The 26,660-nt window shown below is 35.9% G+C and overlaps 1 protein-coding gene across 7 annotated transcripts; it reads right to left on the reverse strand.

Moving 5' to 3' along the window:
• Positions 1-11,760: 11,760 nt before the first annotated feature.
• LOC107470930 (uncharacterized) lies at positions 11,761-26,223 on the reverse strand. Of its 7 annotated transcripts, none has more exons than XM_021133395.2 (18): positions 25,910-26,223; positions 25,622-25,702; positions 22,804-23,553; positions 22,645-22,719; positions 22,485-22,547; positions 22,172-22,345; positions 20,686-21,240; positions 19,780-20,538; positions 18,695-18,976; positions 18,418-18,573; positions 17,595-17,935; positions 16,668-17,148; positions 16,107-16,436; positions 14,467-15,184; positions 14,293-14,351; positions 13,160-13,567; positions 12,995-13,033; positions 11,761-12,191 (listed from the first exon to the last, which is right to left on the reverse strand). In XM_021133395.2, the coding sequence occupies exons 3-18, from the start codon at positions 23,521-23,523 to the stop codon at positions 12,009-12,011; spliced, it is 5,343 nt and encodes a 1,780-aa protein (XP_020989054.1). In that variant the 5' UTR covers positions 23,524-23,553; positions 25,622-25,702; positions 25,910-26,223; the 3' UTR covers positions 11,761-12,008. The 7 variants fall into 7 exon arrangements, with proteins under 7 accessions (XP_020989054.1, XP_052111001.1, XP_020989055.1 ...); XM_052255041.1 differs by having other exon boundaries at positions 16,107-16,433; positions 22,804-23,647; XM_021133396.2 differs by having other exon boundaries at positions 22,804-23,647.
• Between the last annotated feature and the right edge of the window lie 437 nt (positions 26,224-26,660).

Here is a 26,660-nt window from a genome sequence, read left to right on the forward strand (position 1 = left end):
GCTCAATATGTTACAACACCTATCTACACAGGTTAGTGTTATGGAAACAGAAGTAAGACAAATTAATTGTTTGAGCCAAGAGAAAATTTTACAATACTTACCGCACCAAGTTAATATTATAGAAAGGAAGACAAGACAAATTAACTACTTAAACCAAGAAGTGTTACACATAAAAGAATAGAAGAACAATTACAAAATTCGGAAATACAAGATAAAATAAAAGCAATTGAAGAAAAAATTAAGACAGAATTATGTAGTTTAAATCCCACAGCTTTTCAACATAGAAAATTACATGAAATATCTTTATCATATGAAGATGGGTTTAATGAAAAAAATATACCAACAAAGGCAAAACCAATACATATGAACAAAGAATATCTAGAATATTGTAAAAAAGAAATACAAGAATATCTGGATAAGGGACTAATAAGGCTTTCAAAATCACCCTGGAGCTGTACAAGCTTCTATGTGATGAAAGTATCTGAAATAGAAAGAGGTGCTCCAAGATTAGTTATTAATTATAAACCTCTAAACAAGGTATTAAAATGGATTAGGTATCCTTTACCAAATAAAAGTGATCTAATTAAAAGATTAAATAAAGTAAATATCTTTTCAAAATTTGATTTAAAATCAGGATATTATCAAATTGCAGTAAAAGAGGAAGATAGATATAAAACAGCTTTTATAGTACCCTTTGGACATTATGAATGGAATGTAATGCCTCAAGAATTAAAGAATGCTCCAAGTGAATTCCAAGAAATAATGAATAATATATTTTACCCGCATATAGAATTTACTATAGTATATCTTGATGACGTATTAGTATACTCAAAAGGAATAAAGCAGCATATATATCATCTAGAAAAATTTATGGATATTATAAAAGAACAAGGATTAGTTTTATCAGAAAAGAAAATGAAAATTTTTACAACTAAAGTAAGGTTTTTAGGATATGAAATTTATCAAGGAACTATAGTACCTATTAAAAGAGCTATTGAATTTGCAGATAAATTTCCAAATGAAATAACTGACAATAAATAACTACAAAGGTTTTTAGGATGTTTAAATTATGTAGCGAAATTCCTACCTGGAATAAGAGTCACATGCGAACCTCTTTATAAAAGATTAAGAAAAAATCCACCTCCATGGACAAAAGAAATGACTTCTATAATAATAAAGATAAAAAATGCAATAAAAGAAATACCTTGTATAAGTATACTAGATCCATTGGCTAAATTAATTGTAGAAACAGATGCATCAGAATTAGGATATGGAGGAATTCTTAAACAAATACCTCCTAATAGCTCAAAAGAACAAATAGTAAAATATCATTCAAGAATTTGGAACCAGGCTCAAAAGAATTACCCAACAGTCAAAAAAGAAATACTTGCCATAGTATTATGTGTTTCAAAATTTCAAGAAGATTTATTCAAGAAAACCTTCTTAATAAGGACTGATTGTAAAGCAGCACCAAATGTTTTAGAAAATGATGTCAAAAATTTGGTTTCAAAACAAATATTTGCAAGATGGCAAGCTATTTTATCATACTTCAATTTCACTATTGAACATATAAAAGGAGAACTAAATTCACTCCCTGGCTTTCTTACTAGAGAATTTTTGCAGGGAAAGAATGGAACAAAAAGCAGCCTCCAGTGAAGATTATGGTCAACCTTTTGACCAAATAAAAGAAACGAAATTACCTATTATTGCTGTACCAGCCAAACAATTATCATTAAGACCTATGACAATGTCACAAGTTCTAAAAGTCGCACCATCATCGTCATCACCTTCTAAGAGCCCTTTAATTACTACCAATAATAAATTCACATTATTACAATCATCTGACCTCTATAACACTCAACCCCTGAAAGAACAATTTCCTTACTATGAAAAACCCAATCCTATAAAAATATTAACCATCGAAAAAGAGTGGTTCAAAAAAGATAGGAAAACCCTATATAAGACTATTTTCCCAAACACTTTCCATTACATTCCTATTAACCCACAAAAATCCCAAAAATTCTATGAATTCATATTAGTAGACACCGGATCAATTGAATTAACCCATTATAGGGATTCAAACACCAAACAGCCTATTTATTCAAAGATAAAAATCATAAAAATATTATCTTTACAAGAATGGGAAATACCTCCATATCAGTCTAAGAGTTTCTCACTAAAATTCGAACCCCATAACTATACCTACTATGATTACCAAGAAGCCTGGAATCATATATTATTTCTATCACCAAGTCCCCATTCGTGGTTCATTTGGTTTAGAAAGGGGATATCATTACAATTTCCCAAATGGTTCCAAGCATGGTTCCAGAATTTTGGACCAATGGAGGCTTTCTTCCCTAAAGAAGCCAGTATGGTGTATGAATATTTTAAAAGTAAGTCATCATTCTTACAAGAATATAAATTCATTTCATTCATAGCAGCCATGGGAATAAGCTGGATTATGACATGGGAATATGATTCAGCAGTATATGAAGAATCTCCAAGCATATAATATTTAGTAAGAGTAATAAAAATAAAATGGTGGAACAAATATGATATAAATTTACTAAGAAGAGCAGCTATTGATCAATGGTTAACAACATCACAAAAGCGTCCAGCAATAACAGTATCAAGCACTACCAACGAACAAATAGCTTATAAAAAAGAAACCCAATTCTTAGCACAGAAGCGACAAATTATGGCAGCTCTAGCAACAGCAACCTCAGAGGAAGATATTCAAAGCTCTCTACAAGCAATATAAACCGTACCTCTTGGAGAAGACGAAGAGGTCCAATCCAGCCCAGCTCATTACTATCAAGATTCTCAAGACCCATTTAAGATGTAATAAGTATTGTATATGCAATCAATGTAAAAGCCCAATCATAAAGAAAAATGATTTCTATAAAAAAGGGTAAAAAAAAAAGTAAAAAGTAAAAAGTAAACAGTAAATATCGACAAACAGTAAAAGCAAACAGTGAATGTCGGCAAAACAGTAAATGTCGGCAAACAGTACTGTCGACAAACAGTACCCGAATAGTCATCATTTGGGGTCTATAAATACCAAAGGCCTCACTTATTCAAGATCATCAAATACTTGAAAGCTCAAGAAATCTCTCTACTCTTATATCTTCTTACTTCATATATTCTCTAAATATTTGTAATTATCTTCAAGAAGTGTATCAACTTTGCAAGCAATAAGAGTACAAGTTCATCTTTGTAAGTTTACTATCTTTCTTTTCTTTATTCTCTTAGTTATTATCCTTGTTCTTATAACATGAAAGAGTTTCATAAAAAGCTTAAATCTTTAAAGTTGGTTAGAAGAAATATGAAAATAAGAGTAATGACAATAGAAATGAAAGTAAGAGAATTAATAATTGAATCTTTTGAATTGAAAGAAGAAATAAAAAAGGTGAACAAGAAAATAATTAAAACTAAAAGGTTTTTACAACAAATGAAAACCATAAAATCAGTAAAAATTGTTAGGCAAAGTATTAAGAATAAACGTATTTATCATGTTAGAAGAATGCATTATCTTCATGTACAAAATATGATGCGTTTTTATGATATACAATCAAGAATACAAGCCCTTAGATCTTTACAAATAGAGTCTCAACCTCAACAAGATCCTTTTTTACTAGAACAAGCTCAACCCCTACAAGCCCAACCTTTACAAGTGTTATATATATATATATATATATATGTTCCGGACAAAAATAGAACGTAACTAACCCAATAATTAAGATTATAGTAGACTTCACGGAATAACAGTCAGGTGCTACAACAGATATGTCGTCATACTTTATAACTGTCGAATCTTAGAAAACAATACGCGCGATAAGAAAATACAACAAAAATTTCTAAAAGACCTATGAAATGCAAAAGTGTTGGGATTAGAAACTTGTCACCCAAAAACACCGACTGGTCGGACGACCTCTCCACACTTAGAAGTTTGCACCGTGCTCGGTGCATTCTAAGATGAGCAAAGGGGTACGACGACTTTCCGAGTTGCTACCTTCAGCTGGTAGGCCAACCGGTTTGTTGCGTGTTCTTTCTTCCGCTTCCATTTTTGCTTGTGATGAGTTATCCTGGAAGTAGAAGGCAGGATAGTAAGAAAAGTGAATGCAAAAGCACGGAAGCCTAAATTTTTGGAATGAGGTAAGTCACTAGAATGAAGTGAGTGAGTTAATGTGACATTGAAGCAAAGAGTGTGTGTGGGTCCTAAATTGCGCGCGGTAAAGAACAAACGCATACTAGCATAAAAAGCTTTGTAACAATTTACATAAAAGAAGCATGCACTTCACTCAGTCTAATGTGCTTGAGATACTTTAAACTTGTGGTTGAAGACAACCAAACAAGCGATAAAGAAGCATGAAAGCATTCAAGCCAAAAACATATGGATGCATATGATCAAGAAACACAATGCATTAAGATAAATGCACAATATCCCTTACGAAATTGCCTAATCAAAGAAAAGAATTCAAATCACATGGTGGCCAAATCATGCAATTTAAAAGATTTAAAATGCTCTAGAGGCAATTCTCATGTACTTGGCATTCACAAAAGTTAAGCATAAAAAATTCAAAGCCAAGTAATGAAGTGTAACCTCAATAAATAGATCCAACAATGAAAATTAACAACAATGATATTAAACTAACATCTCATCAGTAATCAGCAGCAACTAACAGTAGGCAAGATTAATAATCCAACACTTATAATGAAAACTATAAAATTAACTAACTAAACGACTAACTAATTAAAAGGAATGGTTATAAATGGTGTTTGGAAGTGTTGGATGAGGGATAAGAGAAGGGAAGAAGATAGAAGAAGGAAGGAAATGGAAAGAAGATGAGGAAAGAAGTGCGTGAAAGAAGGCAATCCACGCGTGCACGTCATGCGACGCGTACACATGAAGTAGTGAAATGGGAGCGACGCGTACACGTGACGGTGAAATGGGAGCGACACGTACGCGTTGGTCACGTGTACGCGTGGATGGCTTATTCAGAGAGCGACGTGTACGCGTGGGTAGGCTTGTGCCAAAGGCATAAAACTGGCACACTTCAGGCACAACTCTCTGGTTTTTGGCTGGAAGGTAGAAATTTTATATCCACGCATACGCGTGGGTGACGCGTGTGCGTGGATGGTCGAAAAGCTTGGGGTCACGCGTACTCGTTGGTCACGCGTACCCGTGGGTTGGTGCTCTATTTTTCAAAATTTTTCCAAGTTCTTGCACCAAACCAAGCATTTCAAACCTCTAAACAGCTACCACAACACCATAAAACCTTATTCAAGACTTTCTTCGTTGACCTCTATTGGAATCATGGCTTCTATTCCATAAGCAAGTCAGAATGGAAATTCCCCAATTGTTGAGTGAGGAGTTGTCCGATATACCCATAAGACTTGGGAGAGCTCTTCAGCCCATGCACTCTTTGCATCTTGGAGTCTTCGCTTGAGCCCGGCCAGTATGACTTTGTTCGCAGCTTCTGCTTGTCCATTGGCTTGAGGGTGCTCAACCGACATAAACTGATGTTTAATCTTGAGGCTTGCCACTAGACTTTTGAATGTTGAGTCAGTAAACTGAGTGCCATTGTCTAAGGTTATGGAGTATGGGACTCCAAACCGGATAACAATGTTCTTGTAGAGAAATTTATGACTTCTTTGGGGTGTGATAGTTGCCAAGGATTCTGCCTCGATCCACTTAGTAAAATAATCAATCCTAACTATGAGATATTTTACCTGTCCAGGTGCTTGAGAAATTGGTCTGAGGAGGTTCAAGCCCCATTTGGCCAAAGGGGGGTGATGCTAATGAGTTCTTCTGGTGGTGCTATATGGCAATTAACATATTTTTGACAAGGTTGGCATCTTTTAACAAAGTCGGATGTCTCCTTTTGTAAGGTCGGCCAGTAGAAGCCTGCTCGCAAGACTTTATTAGCTAGTGATCTAGCTCCCAAGTGATTTCCATAAATGCCGCTATGAACTTCTCGTAAGACTTCTTCTATTGATGAAGTCAGAACACACTTTAGTAAGGGTATGGAGATTCCTTTTCTATAGAGTACGTTGAGGATCAAAATATAGTTCTGTACATCCCTTATATATCTCCTTGCCTCTTTTTCCTTTTCGGGGAGGATGTCGAATTTGAGGTATTCGATGATGGGAGTCATCCATCCCAGATTTAGGTTTGTGACTGTCATCGTATCCGACTTTTTGATTTCTTTTATCACTGATGGGGTGTGAAGAGTTTCTAAATTAGACTTCTATTGTTGTCCCTTGACTTGGTGCTGGCCAATTTGGAGAGGGCATCAACTCGGTTGTTTAATTCCCGAGTTATATGTTTTACATCTGCTTCCTTAAATTGAGCTAATTATTCCAGTGTTTCTTCCAAGTATTTCTTCATGTTGGGATCTTTGGCCTGGTAGGCCCCATTTATTTGAGAAGTTATTACTTAAGAGTCACTAAACACTATTAATTTTGCTGCTTTGACTTCTTTGGCTAGCCTAAATCCAGCAAGCATGGCCTCATACTCTGCTTGATTGTTGGAGGTTAGAAACTCCAATTTTAGCGAGAGTTCAATCCGAGTTTCTTCTTCATTTTCAAGAATGATTCTTACTCCACTTCCTGCTTTGTTTGATGATCCATCTATGTACAGATGTCAGGATGTAAGATCTCCTTGGGCTCCTATACACTTGGCCAGGTATTGGGATTTGATTGCTATATGAATTTCGTATTTCAGGTCAAACTCAGACAGTTTCACGACCCATTGTAGCACTTGCCCCGCGATATCCATTTTTTGGAGGATGTGCTTCACGGGTTGGTTAGTTCAAACTTTTATCGTATGGACTTGAAAATAAGGTCAGAGTCTTCTAGAGACAGGGACAAGGGCATATGCGAACTTCTCTATTCTTTGATAGTTTAGTTCTGCCTGCTGTAGGGCCTTGCTGGTAAAGTAGACTGGTTGTTGTCTGTCCTTGTCTTCTCGGACGAGAGTGGAGGCTATGGCCTTGCTTGCAACTGCAAAGTACAATATGAGCTCCTCTCCTTTTACAGGTCGGGTAAGGATCAGTGGCTGACTCAGGAAGTTTTTGAAGTCTTGAAAAGCTTGCTCACATTCCTGGATCCACCCGAATTGGCATCACTTCTTTAGTATTCAAAACAGAGTAAAGACTTTAGGGCCGACTCTGCCAAGAACTTAGGTAAATATGCTAATCTTCCATTTAACTGCTAGACTTCTTTGAGGCAGGTCGAGCTTTTCATCTCAAATATTGCTTTGTATTTGTCTGGGTTAGCTTCGATGCCCCTTTGGGCGAGCATGAATCGTAAGAACTTCTCGGCTTCTACTGCAAAAGTGCACTTTGAGGGATTTAGTTTCATCCCATGCTTCTTTATTGTTTTGAATACCTCAACTAAGTCGGGCAAGTGGTTAACATCTTCTCTTGTCTTGACAAGCATGTCATCCACGTAGACTTCCATCAACATTCCAAGGTTAGATGAAAACACATTATTCATTAATCATTGATATATGGCTCCAGTATTTTTTAATCCAAAAGGCATTACTACATAAAAGTAATTTGATCTCGAGGTAATGAAAAACATTTTCTCTTGGTCCAGCTTGTACATCGAAATTTGGTTGTATCCTGAATATGCGTCCATAAAGGACAAGTATCTATAGCCCGAAGCCGAATCTACCAAAGCATCAATGCTGGGGAGAGGGTATGGATCCTTAGGACAAGTTTTATCGAGGTCAGTGTAGTCGACACACATTCTCCATTTCTCGTTTTGTTTCTTCACGAGTATTACATTGGCCAACCACAAGGGGTATTTTACTTCTCTTATGAACCTATGTTCTAACAAAGCTTGGACCTGCTCCTCAATGACTTGTGCTCTTTCGAAGCCGAGCTTTCATCATTTTTTTGTACAGGTCGTGAGCTCGAGTGAACGGCAAGCTTGTGACTTATGAGATTAGGATGTATTCCGGGCATATCGGAGACCTTTCATGCGAAGAGATCGGAGTTTTCTTGTAGGATCTTGACGAGATCTGCTATCAATTCTTTGTCTAAGTTAGCTCCTATGTTTATCATCTTTCAGACCTAGTATCCGATTTGAATCTCCTCAGTTTTTCCATCGGGTTGTGGCCTCAGTTTTTCTCGTGTTCGAGTACCACCAAGTTAATGGTGTTTCTCTCCCTTTGTGCATCCACGTAGGTTCAGGCTCTCATTGTAGCATCTTTTCACCAATTTCTAATCTCTTTTCATGGTGTCTATTCCCTCTGAGCTTGGGAATTTTATACAGAGATGAGGGGTAGAGACGGCTATAGCAAGCCAGTTTAACATTGTCTGACCTATCAAAGCATTATAGGCTTATGCTACGTCAACCACAATGTAGTCTATACTCAAACTTCTGGACTTCATACCTTTACCAAAAGTGGTGTGTAGCAGAATGAGGACAAGAGGTCAGATGGGCGTGTCTCCCAATCCAAAAAGAGTGTCAGAGTATGCCCTAAGTTTCTTTTCTTCCAACCCTAACTTGTCGAAGGTAGGTTTAAACAAGATGTCAGCCGAACTTCCTTGGTCCAGCAAAGTCCCGTGGACATTTGGATTAGCAAGTATCATTGTGATCACAACAGGATCGTCGTGCTCCGGTGTTATCCTTTGTGCATCTTCTTTCGTGAAGAAAATAGTGGGCAAGTCGGGGGATTCAGCCTCCTCCCCGACTTGATAGACTTCTTTTAAATGCCTTTTGTGGGAGGACTTAGTTATTCAGCCTCCTGCAAATCCTCTGGCTATCATGTGGAAGTGTCTATTAGGAGTTTGTGGTGGCCGATCTCATTGACTATTGTCTTCCTCGTCTCCTTTTTTTTGCTTTGTTCATCCGATCTTTCTGCCAAGTAATCTTTCTAACCAACCTTCCTTGGCCATTTTTTCTATTATATTTTTTAAGTCGTAGCAATCATTGGTAGAATGTCCATATATCTTGTGATAGCAATATTCTGTCTAACTTCTATTTTTCTTGTTTTTGATGGCCCGAGGAGGTGAAAGCTTCTTGATATGACAGATATCTCTATAGATGTCAACAAGGGAGACTCGCAGGGGTGTAGTTATGATATCTTCGAGGCTTGTCTGAGTTGTACTCATCCTTTTTCTTCGCTTCTTTATCTTGAGCCTGGTAAGGAAGATTTTGTTTTGGAGCAGGTTCTCTTAGTCGGACATTCTCTTCCATGTTGATGTACTTTTCTGCTCGCTCTTGTACCTCGTACAGAGAGGTCGGGTGTCTCTTTGATATGGACTGAGAGAATGGTCCTTATTTGAGGCCATTAACTAGCCTCATTATCATTGCTTCTGTAAGCAGAGTTTAGATCTCTAAGTAGGCTTTGTTCAATCTTTCCATGTAATCTTGGAGAGTTTCTCCGACCTCCTGCTTGACTTCTAGAAGGCTTGGAGCGTGTTAGACTTTATTTTTCTGGATGAAGAATCGAGTGATAAACTTTCTTGCAAGATCGTCAAAGCAGGTTACGAACCTGGGCGTCGAACCACTTCATTGCTGCCTTGGTTAACATTGTCGGGAAAGCTTTGCAACGAGTTGCATCTGACGCGTCAGCCAAGTACATCCAGCTTTTAAAGTTGCTTAGATAGTGTCTTGGGTCGATCGTTCCATCATAGAGGTCCATGTCAGGGCTCTTAAAGTTTCTGGAGACCCTAGCCCGCATGATCTCTTCAATGAATAGATCTTCCCTCCGAAAGGGATTTCTTCCTGATCTGTATTATTGCTCTGGCCTCGAAGGTTGGCTTCTTATTTCAAAAGCTTTTCTTCTAGTTCTTTTTGTTTTCGTACTTCCTTTCTGAGGTCTCTTTCAACTTCTCTTTATCGCTCTGTCTCCTTCTTGAGTTGTTCTAGTCAGCTATGGTGCCCATGCACAAGTCCCATGAGTTCTGTTGGATGTCGGTGCACCACGTCCTCTGGTGGGTGTATCTCTGAGTTGATTCTTCTGGGTTGAGAGTTTCGTGAAGTCCCCTCCCCATTAGAACCGTCCGCTCTATCTTGTCGCGGGTATTACTATTGCATGATTGTCGTTGTGACATTTAGGCTCGGATTCGGATGCCGTATGCCCGTCTTTGGGTTGATTGTCCGTCATAGTTGGGCGTAGACTCCAGGTCCCCGGTAATGGCGCCAATGTTTCGAGGATTACCTGAAATTGGGTGGCTTTTGGGCCTGGACGTAAGGTCCAGACTTCTTTTAACGCAGTGTCCAACTTCTGCTGGCATCGAGGTGTCGCCATCCGAATTCCTCATGAGGAGGTGGGGATGGTACCTGCAAGGGACTCTGATGCTTAAGTTAGTAGGGGTTTAAACAGGCTTTTTGTGAATTGGTTCTGAAGAATACCTGAGAGTGTTCGGATACTTATAATGGTAAGTGTAGATTCTGTAACCACTCCTTTGAGTAGTTTCTCCTTTGATGGTGGATAACCGTTCCCTTTGTTGGGGAGGTTGTTGGGATCTCCCTTCAAGATGAAGGAGAGAGATCGTCGAAGTTAGTTTTATTGATTCAAGTAGATAAGGCCAAGGTTGCGTTGTCGAGCCCGACTTGCATAAGGTTGGGTAGTTGCTGATGATACCTTGGTATGTAGATTGGACTTTGCTCACTTTGGGTTTGGCTATATTTTGGGCCACGGTATGAACAAAAATAACAAAGAATAACATAGGTTAGTCATAAGGAGAGCATGTAGTTACAAGGAGGACCTAGGTTAAAACCACATCTTCATCAATTTTGAAATTTTCTCTCGGGCGGTTTGGTTGAACCAATTTTATATCAGTTTTGACCGATTTTCATCGACTTTTATTGATTCTTACTGGTTCTTGACTTTAAACGGTCTTGGAACTAGACCGGACCAGTTGGGATTCGGTTCGTCGATTTTTTTATCGAACTGGCCAGTTCGGTCCGGCTTCTACAACTATGGATGAAGAGATGATGGCTTGTGTGACTCTACGAGTGTGAGGCTTCAATTCCTGTTTTTTCTTTTAACCCCAAAACAACACTCTTTGAGGCGAGTGAGTGAAAATCTGGTCCGACCGACCGATTCGGTTCGATCCGATTTTCAAAATCATGAATTTCTAGTTATCAATGCTTAAACTATTAGATCAACTTAGTTAAACTTAATTATCAAAATAATTTTATCATGTTACATTACCGTAAAAGAAAGTAATCTATTTTCAATACTTCAAAATTCATATACACAACCTTTTATACATCATTACATCAAAATTAAAATATATATTAGCTTCAGCTTTTTTCACTAAAATAGCCTGACATTTTGTAAACAGAGCTTCATTCGGGGGAAAAAAAAAGAGCTAATTAACCATTTAAAGAACCTTAACTAGATTTAAAATAACCGATTTTTTCAAACAATTTATAAATTGTAACCTTTTTCTATTTGGGTTCTGGTTTTATAAATACTAGTTTTTTTAACTGGCTAACCAAAACCCGTTTCTAATGAATCCCTAATTCCTGAACAAAACAAAATTCGTATGCAGTTGATTTTAATAGTAGTAGATCACTATAAGCATTGAATACTGTTATTGTAATGTTGACACTCAAGACCAACTTGTATTGCTATTTCCACATATTTTGGATTTGGATAAGAATAGAGGAGTTGCATAGCATAAGTGTTCTCTATTTTCTTCCAGAACTTCGTTTAAGAATTTAAATCCTGTAAAGTAAAAAAATTGATAAAATGATAAAAATAAAAGATTAATTACCATTAATTTTGTAACTTCTATAAAATGTGTATCCTACTATTTAAGAGTGATTAACTGGTTTACTATGGTTAGTCAAAGACTGAACTTACAGAACAATTATGCGATCCTAATTTAAATACACAACTAGAATGCTCTAAGTTTTAAAAATTCTCTAAAGTCCTAATTATACATAAAGACTAACATAATTTTTTTTCCATATATTTTTGTTCATCCTTATACATATAAACACATTATTTATGGGCTTTACATGTCCAATGAGATTCCCTACAAGAAGGAAGTACTCATGGGATTGGCAAAGTAATGCTCGAGACATATCCACTTTGATTGATTGGATTTTCGTCCAATAAGATTCTGTAGTATGGAGGGGGGACCAAATTTTTCTTGATGCATCTTCCTCACAATTAAGTGTTTATCCAAAACCATCAATTCCAATAGTGTTCTACAGCTCTGTGAGAAGCACAAAATCAGCATTTACTCTTAAGCAAGAGTGCCACAAACAATTATAAGCAAAATCAGGATCAGGAGGATGAAAAAGAAAACAAATTATATCAGCACCAACAATGATAAGATAATTGGCATCTTCAAGCATAGAAACAAACCTTTTAACTTAAGGAGTAATGAAATATACACGAAAGGGTCCCTAACCAATTATATATAATCCCATCATAACCATTCACTTCTCTTCATTTTCCCTCCACTGTTCTCTTCCCATTCCATGCCATATCTCAAATGATTTGTATAGGTAACTTTTCCATTAATGTATGGCTTTTTAACATTTAGTTAACAAGAATGTAAGCTTCATGAATCTGACAATGTTATTGTGTACTACTCCAATCATGCACCGTGCCCATAGACAAGCCCCTTCAAATAACGCCTTCAACTTTATCACTATCAATTGGGATACTCTTTATATGATCTATTTTTGTGTTGGAACCTCTACATTAATTAAGTAATTATTATATTAGTGATATAATTTAATAATGACTAAAACCTAAGTAATATACACATCAGGATTTTGCATAATGTTGAAACTTGAGAGGTGTGATGGCAGGTTTCAGTATAATCTCATGGGAACGGGGATATACTTATCTTGGAACTTTAAAGCAAAATTCATGGATTCCAGAGAACAAAAGCACACGTAGGTAAATATTTCATCCAACAGGAACAAAAAGACACTTTTCCCTGACTCAGGTCATTATCATTCATACAGATTATATGATCTAAACAATAGTCTAAATTTGGTTGAATACCTGTGGATTCAGCGCATGCATCTGACGTAGAATATCACCCTAACAAGATACACAATGAAAAAGTCAGTCGATATTTTTGTTTATTATGCAATCACTAATTTTTAAGATAAGCAAGGGTGTCAGCATGGATTACAATCTTTCAATCAAAATAAAGATTGCACATACCTCCAACATTCCTGGGTTTTGCATCACTATTCCAAGGATACGGCGTCTGAGACCATTGTAGACAATGCTGTTGATGGTCCCATCTCCATTGATCCACGGCAATATTGGCACACACAGTTCACCAGAAGAGAATTTCTGTGTGTCTTTTACATTATCAACACTGGAATCAATAAGTCTATCTTCAACAAAGCCTTCATTCCTATCGCAAGCTTTACTTTTAGGCTTCTCATCACCAAGTGGAAGATTAAGAATTGTCACTTTGTGAAGATTACGTGTATGACCACTTTTCTCAATGGTCTTTGGTGATGAAGGATGCACAGTACCTTGATTTAAACCACATACAGGTGTCAAAAAGTACTTGTGACGGTATAAAGCATCAACAACACGAACAGAATCAAAAGCATTGACCTGCAGAGAAACGAGAATATTATTAGATATAAAAGAGAAAGAAACTAAAATTTTAAAACTGAATATGAATAACATACTAAAACCGCCAGCATGAGAGTAAATCAACATAATTTTCCCAAAAGGGAAAAACTTATCATTTCTGGTAATAAGCTTAAATTTCTACTGTTGTTAATAACTCCAGCAAATCTCAACAACCAGTCCCAATTCCTTTCATATATAGTTTCAAAATAACAAAAGGAGTATCAGCCTGTTTGGTTTAAGTCTCAAATAGGAAAACACGATTTGCAATGCTCTTTTTCCCAAAGCTTCCTCTCACAAGAGTTCCCTAAAGCCACTTTCGCTCAACAAAATTCAAGAGAACACAGAAAAAACAGAAAAGGAAAACAATAAACAAAAACAAAAGATAACAGTATTGAAGAGTCCAACATGGGAAAATGCAAAAGGAAACTATCTGATCAATGCACATAGTAGTACTTTCTGCATATTTTCATTACTGTTTGCACTCCCTAAATTAGTCTTGGGATGTGCATGGTGCAAATTGTGTTTTATCTGCAACCAAATTTTGACGAAAGCATGGTTGGATAATGTTTGAACAGGATTTTGAGTCTCAAACCTTTGGACTGAGTAAAAACAAAAAAGATTGCTTTTTTTATTGGATCAATCCATGGTTTGGAATAATCAAGACATGCTATAAACTGTTGGAATGGAATGAGGAAAGGAGAAACCTTAAAGGCTTGACCAAATGCCTGAAGAACATCAACAAGCAGTCCATCTACTTCTGCTCCTGAAATGTATAAAGCAAAATAACAATACACAACATCAAATAAGTTAAATAACTGACTTTTTTATAACAGTTTTAAGTCAATGATATACTTGGTTACATCTCATGGCATATATACCTGGCAAGTTTATAATTTGGGAGATTTCCCCCATGCTTAACCCTTGATCACCAGCATTTTGGATAGCAGCATAAACAACCCTGAAGACCTCAGCACAGATGACACATTCTTGTTCTTGATTAGAAGGATCAAACATCAATCGCTTTGCATAGCCTACCATAGCTTCCCACGGTGATTCAATATGGTTTTCTTCCACAGGTACTGTATCACAAGAGTTAAAGACTTCCAACATTTGGTCAGGACCTGAATTGTTACAGTTTTCATCAGTGTTTAGTTTGGAGCTCTTCTCAAAAGGTTGGTTGTCGTTGTTATTATCTTCAAGCAAATCTAAAATATCAGCCCTTGACATTGTTGTGCAGTGTACAGAAATGACAATACCCGGGAAACCTTTTTCCCGACGAGAAATTATTTCACCTTCAACATCAGATTTGCGCTTTGTGTTCCTCAGGTCTTCAGCCTCTCCAACACCATTATCTGGTAAACATGGTGAAATTGAAAGTTCACCCGACGAGACTAAGGCAAACAACTGAAAAATGTCACCACATTGAAGATCTTCAGCAAGATTGGTACCCATTTCCTTCAGGACTTTGTCTCTTTCTTGTAGCCACAGAGAAAATTTAACTGCTCGCTTTGCAGTATTAAATGGAAATGGTGACTTGGAAACACACTGCAGAAACTGCTGTGATAGTTCAAAACGTTCTCTGCCGTTGCCGCCAACCTATCAAATACCAACACAGATGCATAATACATTGAAATTGTCTATATATAACAGTAAGAGAGGGTAAGAAGGTGAAAAAGATAAATCAGGTAGCCAAAATCTTGAAGGTTAGAGTCAAATCAAATTAAAATAGGTGGCAGAAATCACAAATATATATATATATATATATATATATAACAAACTTTTAAGCTACTCAGGTTCAAGGGAATTCCTAGGAATATGCTCATGGTAGGTTGTCCAATAACCCTTTTAGCTCAAAGGAAGATGTCTGCTACAATTAGCAACAATTAGCAGTGGTATAAATAATAGTTAAAGTGAATCTTACTAAACCTAAGAAATAATTGTAAACCTTCCTCAGGGACAAGGGGCAGAACGGCCTGCCCCTTACAATGGCTACCTATTTGCCATCCATTAATGTCTGAATGTGGTTGGCACTTGCCAATGATTTTTAAATAAACTTCTTAGCTTCAATGAATAATTTAACAAATAAAAAGGAACCTATGGTCAAAGCTTATGGGGGCATCATGACGTTTAAACACATAGATAATCTTGTAATCCCTTATATGCATGCATAAAAACAGTTGTGTTTTTTGACTGAATTAACTTAACATTCGCCTAGATCTCCCTCAACAACTTTCGACATATAACCATGTTTAGCTGCAATTGACTTTCGACTTTATATTCAATCAGAAAAAGACAGCGAAATTCTCCCATCATTTTATTCCCCATAATTAAGCCTTCTAGAGATAATCAATCAAACACGAGCCAGTACATACAGAAACAAAATATATGAATATTTGATGCATATATCATTAGTTTACATGATGACTGATGTAGGCTTGGCATGAACAAGTATCGGTATAGGGTGCATGATCAACAACACATGCAAGAAATATTAACTATTGCAGAATGAGACATTTACCATGATTTTCTTCTCTCTAAGGTAGTTAAAAGCAGCGAATAAATCATGCTCTGAGTAACGCCGAAGAATGTCTGCTAGTAAACTTGGTGCCTGTGGACTTGAGGAGGTACTCAAAAAAACAAGCTTAAATAGCTCCACGGCATTTGAAATGGCCAATGATTTGTACACTTGTCCATATACATTAGTAGTGTTACTCAGAAACCTCTTAAAATTTTTATCAAGGCGGCGGCGTGACCTTTGGGCAGAAGAGATTTGGCTCTTTCCATGATGGCTTTGAGTAATCTCACTAGGAATGGCTGATACAGTGTCTTCATTTTCTTGGGACTCCTGCTAAGAAAAATTATTCTTTTAGTAACCCAGCTTCCAAAATAAGTTAAGACTGTACAGCATAAAGCAAATAATAATAGCTTCGACCAAGAACAGTGAAAGGGAAAGCATTAACTATTCATTATAAAAAAATAGAAGATGACGGAAATAAGGTAAATCTCATTAAGTCTTGTTTATTTATAAACACTTTGAAGACATGGCTTGATATTATTATTGTAGGTATTAGAGAATTACATATCCATCAGAATCTGCATTTGCATCTGACAACCCTTCATATTGAGGCTGAACTTTCTTGGAGGAGGCATCTAGCTTAGCCATTATCTTGTAGCGAAGAATGTCCTCAAGAGCGTTCTTGATAGTTTTGTTCTCAAAGTCATCCCAAGGCTCTCCATTTAGGCTTGGCATTTGAATTCCAATATCAGGTCTAAAATTATTGTCAACACCTTTACTGGACTGGGACCTCACAAGTTCCCTGCAATCATCTTTCTTCGATGACAAATTCTGGGACATCTCCAGCTGCTCTGCATATCGTTCACCGAGAATGTTACAGAGTCTATTCACAGCTTTCCTAACTCTTTCGTTACTATTCAATAAATTCATTCTTCTCATGCAGACTCTTGGAGGCGCTGGGAGATCAGGAACTGATGTCCAATCCATACGATGATATTTTGCACCAAGAGCAGCACGATGTCTAACATATTGAATCACCAATTGTCTGAAATAAGATATAGAGATATTCTTGATTCTTAGGCAACAAAGGAGAGGAAGGAGGGGTAGACGATTTTCAAAACAATAAAATGGATAGACAAAGTGAAAAAATGCAATTTCTTTTTACATATTACTGTAGAAAGGCCACATGACCCTGTCAGTATTCTCATTTCCATTAATAAATTTCTTTTTTCTAAAATTAAAAGTAATAAGCCCAATGCCAGTGTCACTGATTTAAACTTGCATTTCATGCCCGATAAATACTTGTAAAAAGTATTATACTCATGATTTTCAAACAATCTAAAAATTCATTTAACAGCTTCATCAAAGCAACCTTGAATATATAAATGATCCATCCATCTTCAAAGAACCATTATTTCACGCACCCTCAAACACTCAATGCAATACTCATTTGAATTATCATTGAATAGATTGCGAAATTTTTTCTCTTACCTATCAGCTTTGTCTGACCATGCAAATCTCCTTTGCCGTCTTGGCTTCATTGTGGATAAGACACACTGGCTAATAAGGGGACAATCTTGAGAACCCTCTTCAGAATGAACATCGTCAAATTCTTGAGTATCATTGACATGCTCTCCAGAATCAATACCCAGATTGTCTTCTTCCATATGCATCTCAATATCAGCAGCTTCTTCAATTCTTGCATGCTTTTCTGGCCTCAGCTCTGTAGAACTATATTTCCTACCCATTCCTTCAAGTGAACTATTCTCTTTCCTTTCATCTTTGAACTTTTTAATGTAATGGCGCCGCTTAATAGAATACACACTAAGAACCTGCTAGTGGAAAAATATGAATTCAAAAGTAATATAAAGAGAGAAGGGTTTTCCCAAGCTTTTATAAACTATTTACACAAACAAAAATATTAAAATCTATCAAATGCATTTCCACCAAGTCACTGACAGTTCTCAGTATCATATATGAACCTTATCTTTCTAAAATTCTATAAAATATCACATTCAACAGCAAATTGGACCATGCTGCTTTTTACAGTAACTTTTTTCTTATGTTCTTCTTTCCTTCTTTGTATTTATGAGGATAACTTTTTTTCCTCTCTATCTGCACTCTATCTTTTTCATCTCAATATGTTTCTCTATTAAAAGGGATCCTAGAGCAATGAAATTCCTCATCATAATTGACCAAGTAGTTTTCTTGTCCATTATGCAGTCATGATGATGAACACTTTAACAATTTACCTAAGCAATCTCTAGAAGAGATAAATAACAAAAGCAATGTTTAGAGCTTGCAACATACTGACCTGCTCCAAAGTAAGATTAAGATCCTTTGCAATCTTCTCACAGTCCCTATAAGATATTCTTTCACCGAGATCATCCTTTGCCACATGCTTTAAAAGTGCATCACGTTGTTCAGCTGTCATAAGACGAGTTGATGCCCATGAACGGAATCGAAAAACCTAATATTGTAAACCAGAAAAAAAAAAGTTTTAGAGTTTAGACTGAAATTATAACAAAAAAATCGAAAGCCATCAAAGTAGAGAAGCCTTGAAGTCACCCACTGAGACACTTGCAGATTACCTCATGAACAACACATCCAGGAAATGCATATGTCGCAGCTTTTGGATCAGCAGCAGCATAGCAATACTCCAAAGTTTGCCAATATTCATCAACTGCATCTCTATTAGACAAGACAAAATCATGCCTGATTCTTGGTCGAAGATCATGGGACATAAAGTTTAGAGAAGTTGCTTCACTTGAAAGGGGTTCTTCAATGTACGGCTTAAGCTCCAACATGTGGGAAAAAGTATGTGCCATGTTCACTTCATCTCTAGATTGCATATCAGCTACAATCCGAATCAACTACATAAATATATCTTTGTCAAGAATACTTCATTTTCTACAAGGTAATGGTAAATGGTAATCTTATTTATATTGACCATCTAATATTGTGTTTGCTTAAAACTTCCCACCTTCTACTTCCGACTACTTTGCACCATTCGCTGCATTTTCGTTTCAAAAACTACCTTTTACAATGGATAAAACAAAAGTGCACTTATCCCAAATACAACATATCCGTAAGTAACAATTAAGATCAACAAAATTAGTTAATAACTTTAGTTCACCTGCAGACAAGATGTATTCAGATAAAAGACGCACAGAATCCTTACCTAGGACTAAATAGCTCCATATAAGAACAACTTAAATACATAAAAGTTTTAGGAAGCCATGAGCAGGAACTAGGAATAAGTTTCAGAATTTTTTTTAAAAAAGAAATGTACAAGTTTTTTTTTTTCCCCAGATAAATTGGATTATGATAAAATTAAAACAACTCAGCATTAAGTGATGGCCATTCTTTTCCTGTTTCCTTGAGTACCCCATTATCATTTTGCTGAAACAACACAGCATATCAAGCAGAAAAGACATTAATCACATTCACTTTTACTGTGGCCAAGTAATTTTCACTCTGATCATATCAATTTTCAACCATGTTTTTACAATTCCTCCACCACTGTTTCCAGTCTTCTCAGCTCACAAAGGCAATTTAAATTTTAAAGTACCAACTAGAGGAATTTATTCTAAAGGGGGCAAGGAGATAAAATACAGATAAAAAATAATATAGAAAACATAAAAAGGATGATACTACACCGAAGTGAAAAATGTACCTTTAAACGCCTTAAAATGTCAATAACTTTCGACAACCTTCCAGTTGCATTAGTGTCCATTAAACAATTGTAGTCCCTGGTAGAAATATCAGATAGGCGTATACCCATCTTGCACTTTTCAATCATTTCTTCAAACTTTTGAGTGGAGCCAACAACTTGTAAGAATAGTTCAACTGGAATCGCTTTGATAACAGTTTCCAAAGAAAATAATTTGCTACTACTATGAGGATTATTATTCAGTTCGTAAATACATTTTTCATTTGATAAAGGATCATCATGGCTTGCTGACCCATGCAAATAATCCCAAAGAAAAGTATGGAGAAGTTTTGCACGAATCATTTTTGCCAACACAAATCCATTAGCGCGCATAACATCTGCTTTGCTGGCCCCTGAATCTGGAGCTACATGGCTTTTAGTTTTCTGAATATCCTCCATTACGGGTATCGATTCATCATCTTTTTTATGAGACATACTTTTGCTGCGAAGTTCCATATCAAATGATCTCACTCTATCTTGAATTGCATCAAATAGTTCAGGCGTTAGATTTATGGATGGATGCACAACTACAATACAATCTTTAGTCTTGGAATATTCAGTAACTACAGGGGAATGTACTGTTATGCATTTGCATAGCCCATGCTCCTGAAGCTTATTCAATATTCGATCTATAGTTTTGCGGTCCACCTGAGACTTATACTTAGATTTCTCTAAGCTAGTAAGCCACCTACTCATCTCAGATCTCAAAATGAACCTTTCATTCTGCAAAAAAAGAAATGGAGAACATTACTTTTAGAAACTGATAATTTTTTTTGGATAAAAAACTGAGAATATAAATTTTAGGCAATAAACTTTTGTTCTAGACCATTTTCATGAGCATTAGGATTAGGAAGGCAGAAAATGGCATACCTTGAGTCTTTCTAGTATCCTATTTGCCCTTCGATTGCTGTCCACAGTGAAAGAGTAACTTGTATATCTTTTATTTAATCCATTTTTTGAAACACTATATTGCATAGCTGATGATGCAACATCTGCATCCGTTGATAAACTAACCAAATCGCGCTTGGTATTGGAAACAGTGCCCACGGGGTCAAGGTCTACCTCTTGCAAGTTTGTTGGTATTCCTTCAGACTCAACATTTCTTGGAGATTCACAAGATACTCCAGCACCTTGTTCAATATCTTTGAATTCTGCAGGGTCAGGAAGTCTACCATGGGAAGTTGAAGTGTCAAATTCAGATGCTGATTTAGAAGAACTGTCGGGTACGTGATCAAAAATTTTATTTTCTTCAAGTTTGTGAAAAAGCCCAGCTTCTGGTTCACAATTGAAATTTTTAGATGTCCAAACACGAATTGTCTTGGATTTCGAGTCTTGCACTTGCTGCACTTTCATTCCAAATCTATGACAAAAATTTATTAGCCGAATGTGGTTCTTTTTTAGATCAATCCCAAGCCTCTCACATACCTGTAGAAGAGAAACATGAAATTTCCAATTAAGATATGAAATCATTTGGTTGCCCCTATTAAAAAAGTGCTTTGGATTTCGAGGTAACTTATCAAGGTGGAAACAGGTTAAAGGTTGCATTCAAAATAAGAGTAATTTAAAGAAAGATTAACACAAAAATACCCTCATGGAATGAAGAGACCAAAACCTTTTTTAGGGCTAGAAGACAAACATACAGCATCAATGAGTAGTCTTAGATATAATGGTGGGTAACAAGGACTAAACATTATACCACACAGGCATAAGATTTTACACCAATGCAATGTCAAGAGTCAATTCTGCCAAACACTTAAGCTCTCCACTGAAAGCCAGTGAGTTGCTCGACATAAATACCATCCAAATAATTTTCTATGATTCAGATTTTATGTAGATTAGTCCTGGTGCTTTTAACTTAAGAACTCAAGAAATTCTATGCCCTATCCATGCTTCAATTTGAATGAGAGAGAGAGAGAGAGAGAGAGAGAGAGAGAGAGAGAAATTATATGCCCTATCCATGCTTCAGTTTAAATGGGTAGAGAGAGAGAGATATGACTTAGAAATGCCCAATGAACAATTACAAAGCTTATATACAATAGCAGGGATGACTTCTAGAGGAAGCTACTCTAAAGATGGTATAATGAATTTCGGTGTTAAGTAATTACAGCTGGATACACCGGGCAGTCCTACCCGGCAGAGTTAGTTACTGTTGTGATAACCCTCTTAGTCTGCCTAGGCTTTCGTAGCTTACTCTATTAAGATAACTTAATCCTATGGTATATATTTATCCTAAGAGGTCTTACATAGCATAATAAACAGGGCCTGCTATCCTAAAGGCCTGAAAATAATTCTTTACTAACATTCGCAGCTTTCCACATGTCTCAGAAAAAGGAAAATATAAGAATTAAATATGCACCTCCTTGAAAGTAATGCCACTTGATCCTGCAGCATCAATCATATCGAATATTTGATGCTCAATAGGTAGCTCCACAAACTGATCAATGACGCATACTTTCCCAAAGTTTGAGTTTTTATCTTCATTTGCAGATCCAGTAGTTACTGGTTCAACAAGCCGTAGACAAGACTCAACCTGCAAACAAGTAAAATTATTGTTGTATTATCACAAAAACCATGAAAATAAGATCCCTATTAAAATCATATTTTACCAAATGAAATTAGAAGCTAAGAATCAAAGAGAAGTCATTATATAGTAGTATAAGCTAACTAACCTTGCCATTCACCTTAGCATCAAACAGTTCCGCAACATTATCTGCTTTCAACCGGCGACAAAGCTGCTCACACAGAATAATAAGAGAAATAAGGCAATCAAGAACCACATAACAGAAAAGTTAATCATAACTTTAGGAAGTTTAATGTTAGAGAATATACTGTTCTCCAAATCCTTTGTTTAGGACGTGATCCAAAATACCCAAGTTCCTTCTTAATCTCAGACGCAAGAAGAACCTTCAAGATAACCAACAAAACAATATTAGCACAAAATAGTTTATCTGACCAATAAAAATAATGAGTACTAAACAAAATAAGAACCTTGCCATTAGCTTTTGCAAGTTTGTCACAAATAGCTTTCATTTGGGGTGCATAATCTTTAAGAAGAACATCTGTTTGAAGTGAATTTCCCTCTGCATCCTCGTCATCATCCTCAGGGTTGTTTGATTTGGTTATTTGTAGTTCAAACCTCTGATTTGATTCAAGTTTCTTAGCATAGCGACGCAAGTACACTAAATGGGTAGATACACATGGATAATTCTTGGAATCCCCATGAGTGGAGATTTGCTTCTTCTTTTCGATAGCAGGGTGCTTGACAACTAAGCCTTGGCACTCGAGACTTCTCAGCACATAATGAAAGTTATTCCCATCAATGTTCAATTGTTTAGCAAGGTTGCTTTGAGTAATGCCATTGGCCTTGACACTAGCCAGAAGGTGGAGGACACGCATTTGAGCTTGTTGGAGAGATGGGGAATCATAGAGTCCCATGAAGTTGTCAACAAGGCTCTTTTGAGCAATGATCTTCAAATTGAGCTCGTTGGCATCTTCAAGCTCCGAGGAAGTGGGTTGGGGCTCAAACCGCAAAGTAGGGATGTTGAGGAGGTTGGTCCATATGTCCCTTTTGATGGCAGGAGAGAGTTGGAGGCCGGAGGACAAGAGGGAAGGCGAGCCTTCAAGCTTGTCCCACAGTGCAGCAAGAGTGATTCCATCTTCAAGGTGGCCACATATCTCTTCCACTGCTGCATTGATAACCAAGTCCATTCTCTCCTCAAACCTCAGTGCCTATTTTCCCTGAGATTAATACCCTTTTCGTAATCAATCGATGTATCATGTACTCTCTAGGAGTATAACTCGGGTTCTCCCCTGTTGTAGTATGTCACTACCACTACACCAACGTTATTGTTAATTTCAATGACTAGTTTGATTGAACTACCATCATCATTGCAATTTGGATAATGTCACACAAAAATAAAAATGCATAAGATTATAACTAAAAAAAGAAGCATTTGTTCAAAAAGAAAAACACTTGAATTTCAACAAATTTAAAGCACGGCATTAGCCAGGTCATTGATGCAAGCAAGAAATATTGTGTTCTACTGAGAAGAGAGGGCGTGAAGCAACGACATGCGAGGTGGTTGAGGGAAATCAGGAATGAAAAGAAATTAAGAACAGAGAAACAATTGTAACAGAAATCAGAAACAAGTGGAGAACAAAAACTCACGATAAGGAAGAAAAAATTGTGTAGATGGCGGGGCAGCAGGGAGTGGCTGCACAAGACGGAGCAGCTGCACAAGACGGATTTACTTTACAAAGGGTACGTTTCTTTTTTAACAAAATTTTCTTTTTAATTTAAATAGTTTTTACTAACAAACTCCTGCATGTATGGAATAAGGTTATTTTTCATGAACTTTTTTTAATTTTTAAATATTTTATATAATAAATATATATTATGAAAATTTGAAATTTTTTAAGGTGCAATTAGTCTATTTTTTATTTCATGTTTTTGTTTTTTGTGTTTTATGTTTTTATAATATTATAAAAAAATAAAAATAATGAAAATAACAATCTTGTTTTCATTATTTTAAATTTTTTGTACAAATTTAAAGATATTAAAACTAAAAACAGAAACCAAACAGACCTTAATTTTCTAATACAAACATTTTACATTTAACTAAGGACACTTGTTAGCTAATTTCTAATTTAAAGATCACTTTTCACGCAAATAATTTTCTTAAAAAAATTTAGTAGAACAATTTAGTCTCTAAAATAGAATCATCAACTCCTTGTTTCTTTTGGCAAATTAGTCTATTGTGAAACTTTAATAAAATTTTGAGGTATTGTTCAGAAAAATAAACTTTGCCAATTAGACTCATTTGTGTCTTTTGCATTACGGGCTGACCTATTACCAAAGCCAGATTTTCTTATTATGCACAAATTATTTTTATAATGGGCAATGGTGTTTGTAATGCATGTTCTTAAAACGTTTTTACTGCTATTTTGTCAGTCACAATAACTATTCCTAGTATTATTAGAGAAACTTATTTCTATATTAAAAACCCCAACTCCTCTCGATTCTCTACCTTCTGATTATCTGAAGAGTTATATTATTCTTTGGTCTATTATTGCATTACAATATTCAAACTTTTCCATATTTTGGTAGAACATCAACAAATTTGATCCACTATCATCTATATATAAGACATTATTTTAAGTTGTATGATTGCTTCATTTCGTAATACATCTCTAATACAAGCAACAATAATGATATCTAATTAAAGCCAATGTATTTAGATTTAGAGTAAAAGGAGAAATTCCGGTTAAGGTAAACGACTGTGAGCACAATTTAACTTATGATGATTTATCTTAAAAACTTATCTTTGACAGAAAAACATATATAAATGATATGGGAAAGTTTTGTGATTTAAAATAAATTGGAAGTGGAAGCTTTAATCATGTTATTCAAAGAGCACAAAGAGTATGCAGCATTAAACAGCACAGACTCAAACTTATCAAATTAGAAGGGTCCAGATTTCCCTCCAAACAAAATCACTAGAATCTTCTCTCATTTTCCATTTTTTCCTATAGAGATTTACAGAAAGATTACAGAACAAGTCAACAAGCCCATAGCAATTTTCAACGAAGATTTTGAAGATAAGGACTTGTTAAGATTCTTAAGACGTGTTAAATCAGCTCAAATCCCTTCCTACTCTAGCAGTAATCTACTAATTCAATATACAAACAACAAACACAATCTATTTACACAGCAAAGGGAAAAGCTGTGATCCTATCAAATTAATTCATGCAATTTAATTAAGTCCTAACCAATCAAAAAGTGAACCACAGTGAGGAAGAAACTTACAGCAGGATCCGTTGAAATGAAGAGTTCAACACTGAGAGATTTTAAAATCTGTAGTTCTGTACCTTTTCATCTTTCCTGAAACTGGGTTATGCAATGGTTCAAAATCAGAGCACATCCAAAACTAAGGGTTCGGTTTGGAGAAAACAGAAGAAAACTCGGAAGTTGTTTGACAGAACACAACAGAACAAAATAGAAGAAAGCCAGATGCGACGGCAGAACAAAACTCAGGAGAAAACTCAGAACTCAGAAGACGCTAATGGCAGAACCAAGGGCAAGGAGGAGGCTTACCTCAATTGATGCGACGGCAGAACAACGACAAGAATGGGAGATCGAGGCAGAGAGATAGAGGTGCGAACCAGAGTGAAAACTTAGAGCATTTTGACGAGCTCCGGCGAAGCACCGACGAGAGAAAAACAGAACGAAAAAGAGATACTCCGGCGGCAAGAACGGGAGGTCGAGGCAGAGAGATAGAGGCGCGAATCAGAGTAAAGACACTCGAAGAGGCAGAGGTCCGACGATCTACCGGCGAGCTCCGGCGAGGGGCAGAGGAGAAGGGCTGTTGACGGCGGCGTACAGAGAAGAGCTGTTGAATGCTGAAGCTTTTTAAATTAGGTTTTTTTTTATTTAATTTTAGTTTTAGTTAGGCCACGTGAATTTTTTTTAAAAAAAAATTAATTATCTTTTTTTAAAGAGATTTTAAGTACTTTTACTTTTATGTTTAGAAATCTACTAAATACGCTAAAAATTTAAAAAAATTATTAAAAAATTTTTTTATCAACTTAATGGCTCTCAAAAGATACTAAGAGCTTGTTTGAATGAGCTTTTAAGAAAAAAAAAATTTTCAAATTATCTTTTATCAAGAGATGTAAAAGTAATTTTATATTTAGATAATTCATGCAAAAAAAATTTTTTTATTTATTTATTACGTGAAAAATATTTTTTTAAAGAAAAAAATATCTTTAAAAAAAATGTAAATCGTAACTTTTTAAAAAAGATTTTTTTTATTTTTCTAATGTTTTTACTTTTATTATTAGAAATT

This window comes from Arachis duranensis, chromosome 10 (assembly GCF_000817695.3).
Source record: "Arachis duranensis cultivar V14167 chromosome 10, aradu.V14167.gnm2.J7QH, whole genome shotgun sequence".
In the NCBI taxonomy this organism is placed as follows: Eukaryota; Viridiplantae; Streptophyta; class Magnoliopsida; order Fabales; family Fabaceae; genus Arachis; species Arachis duranensis.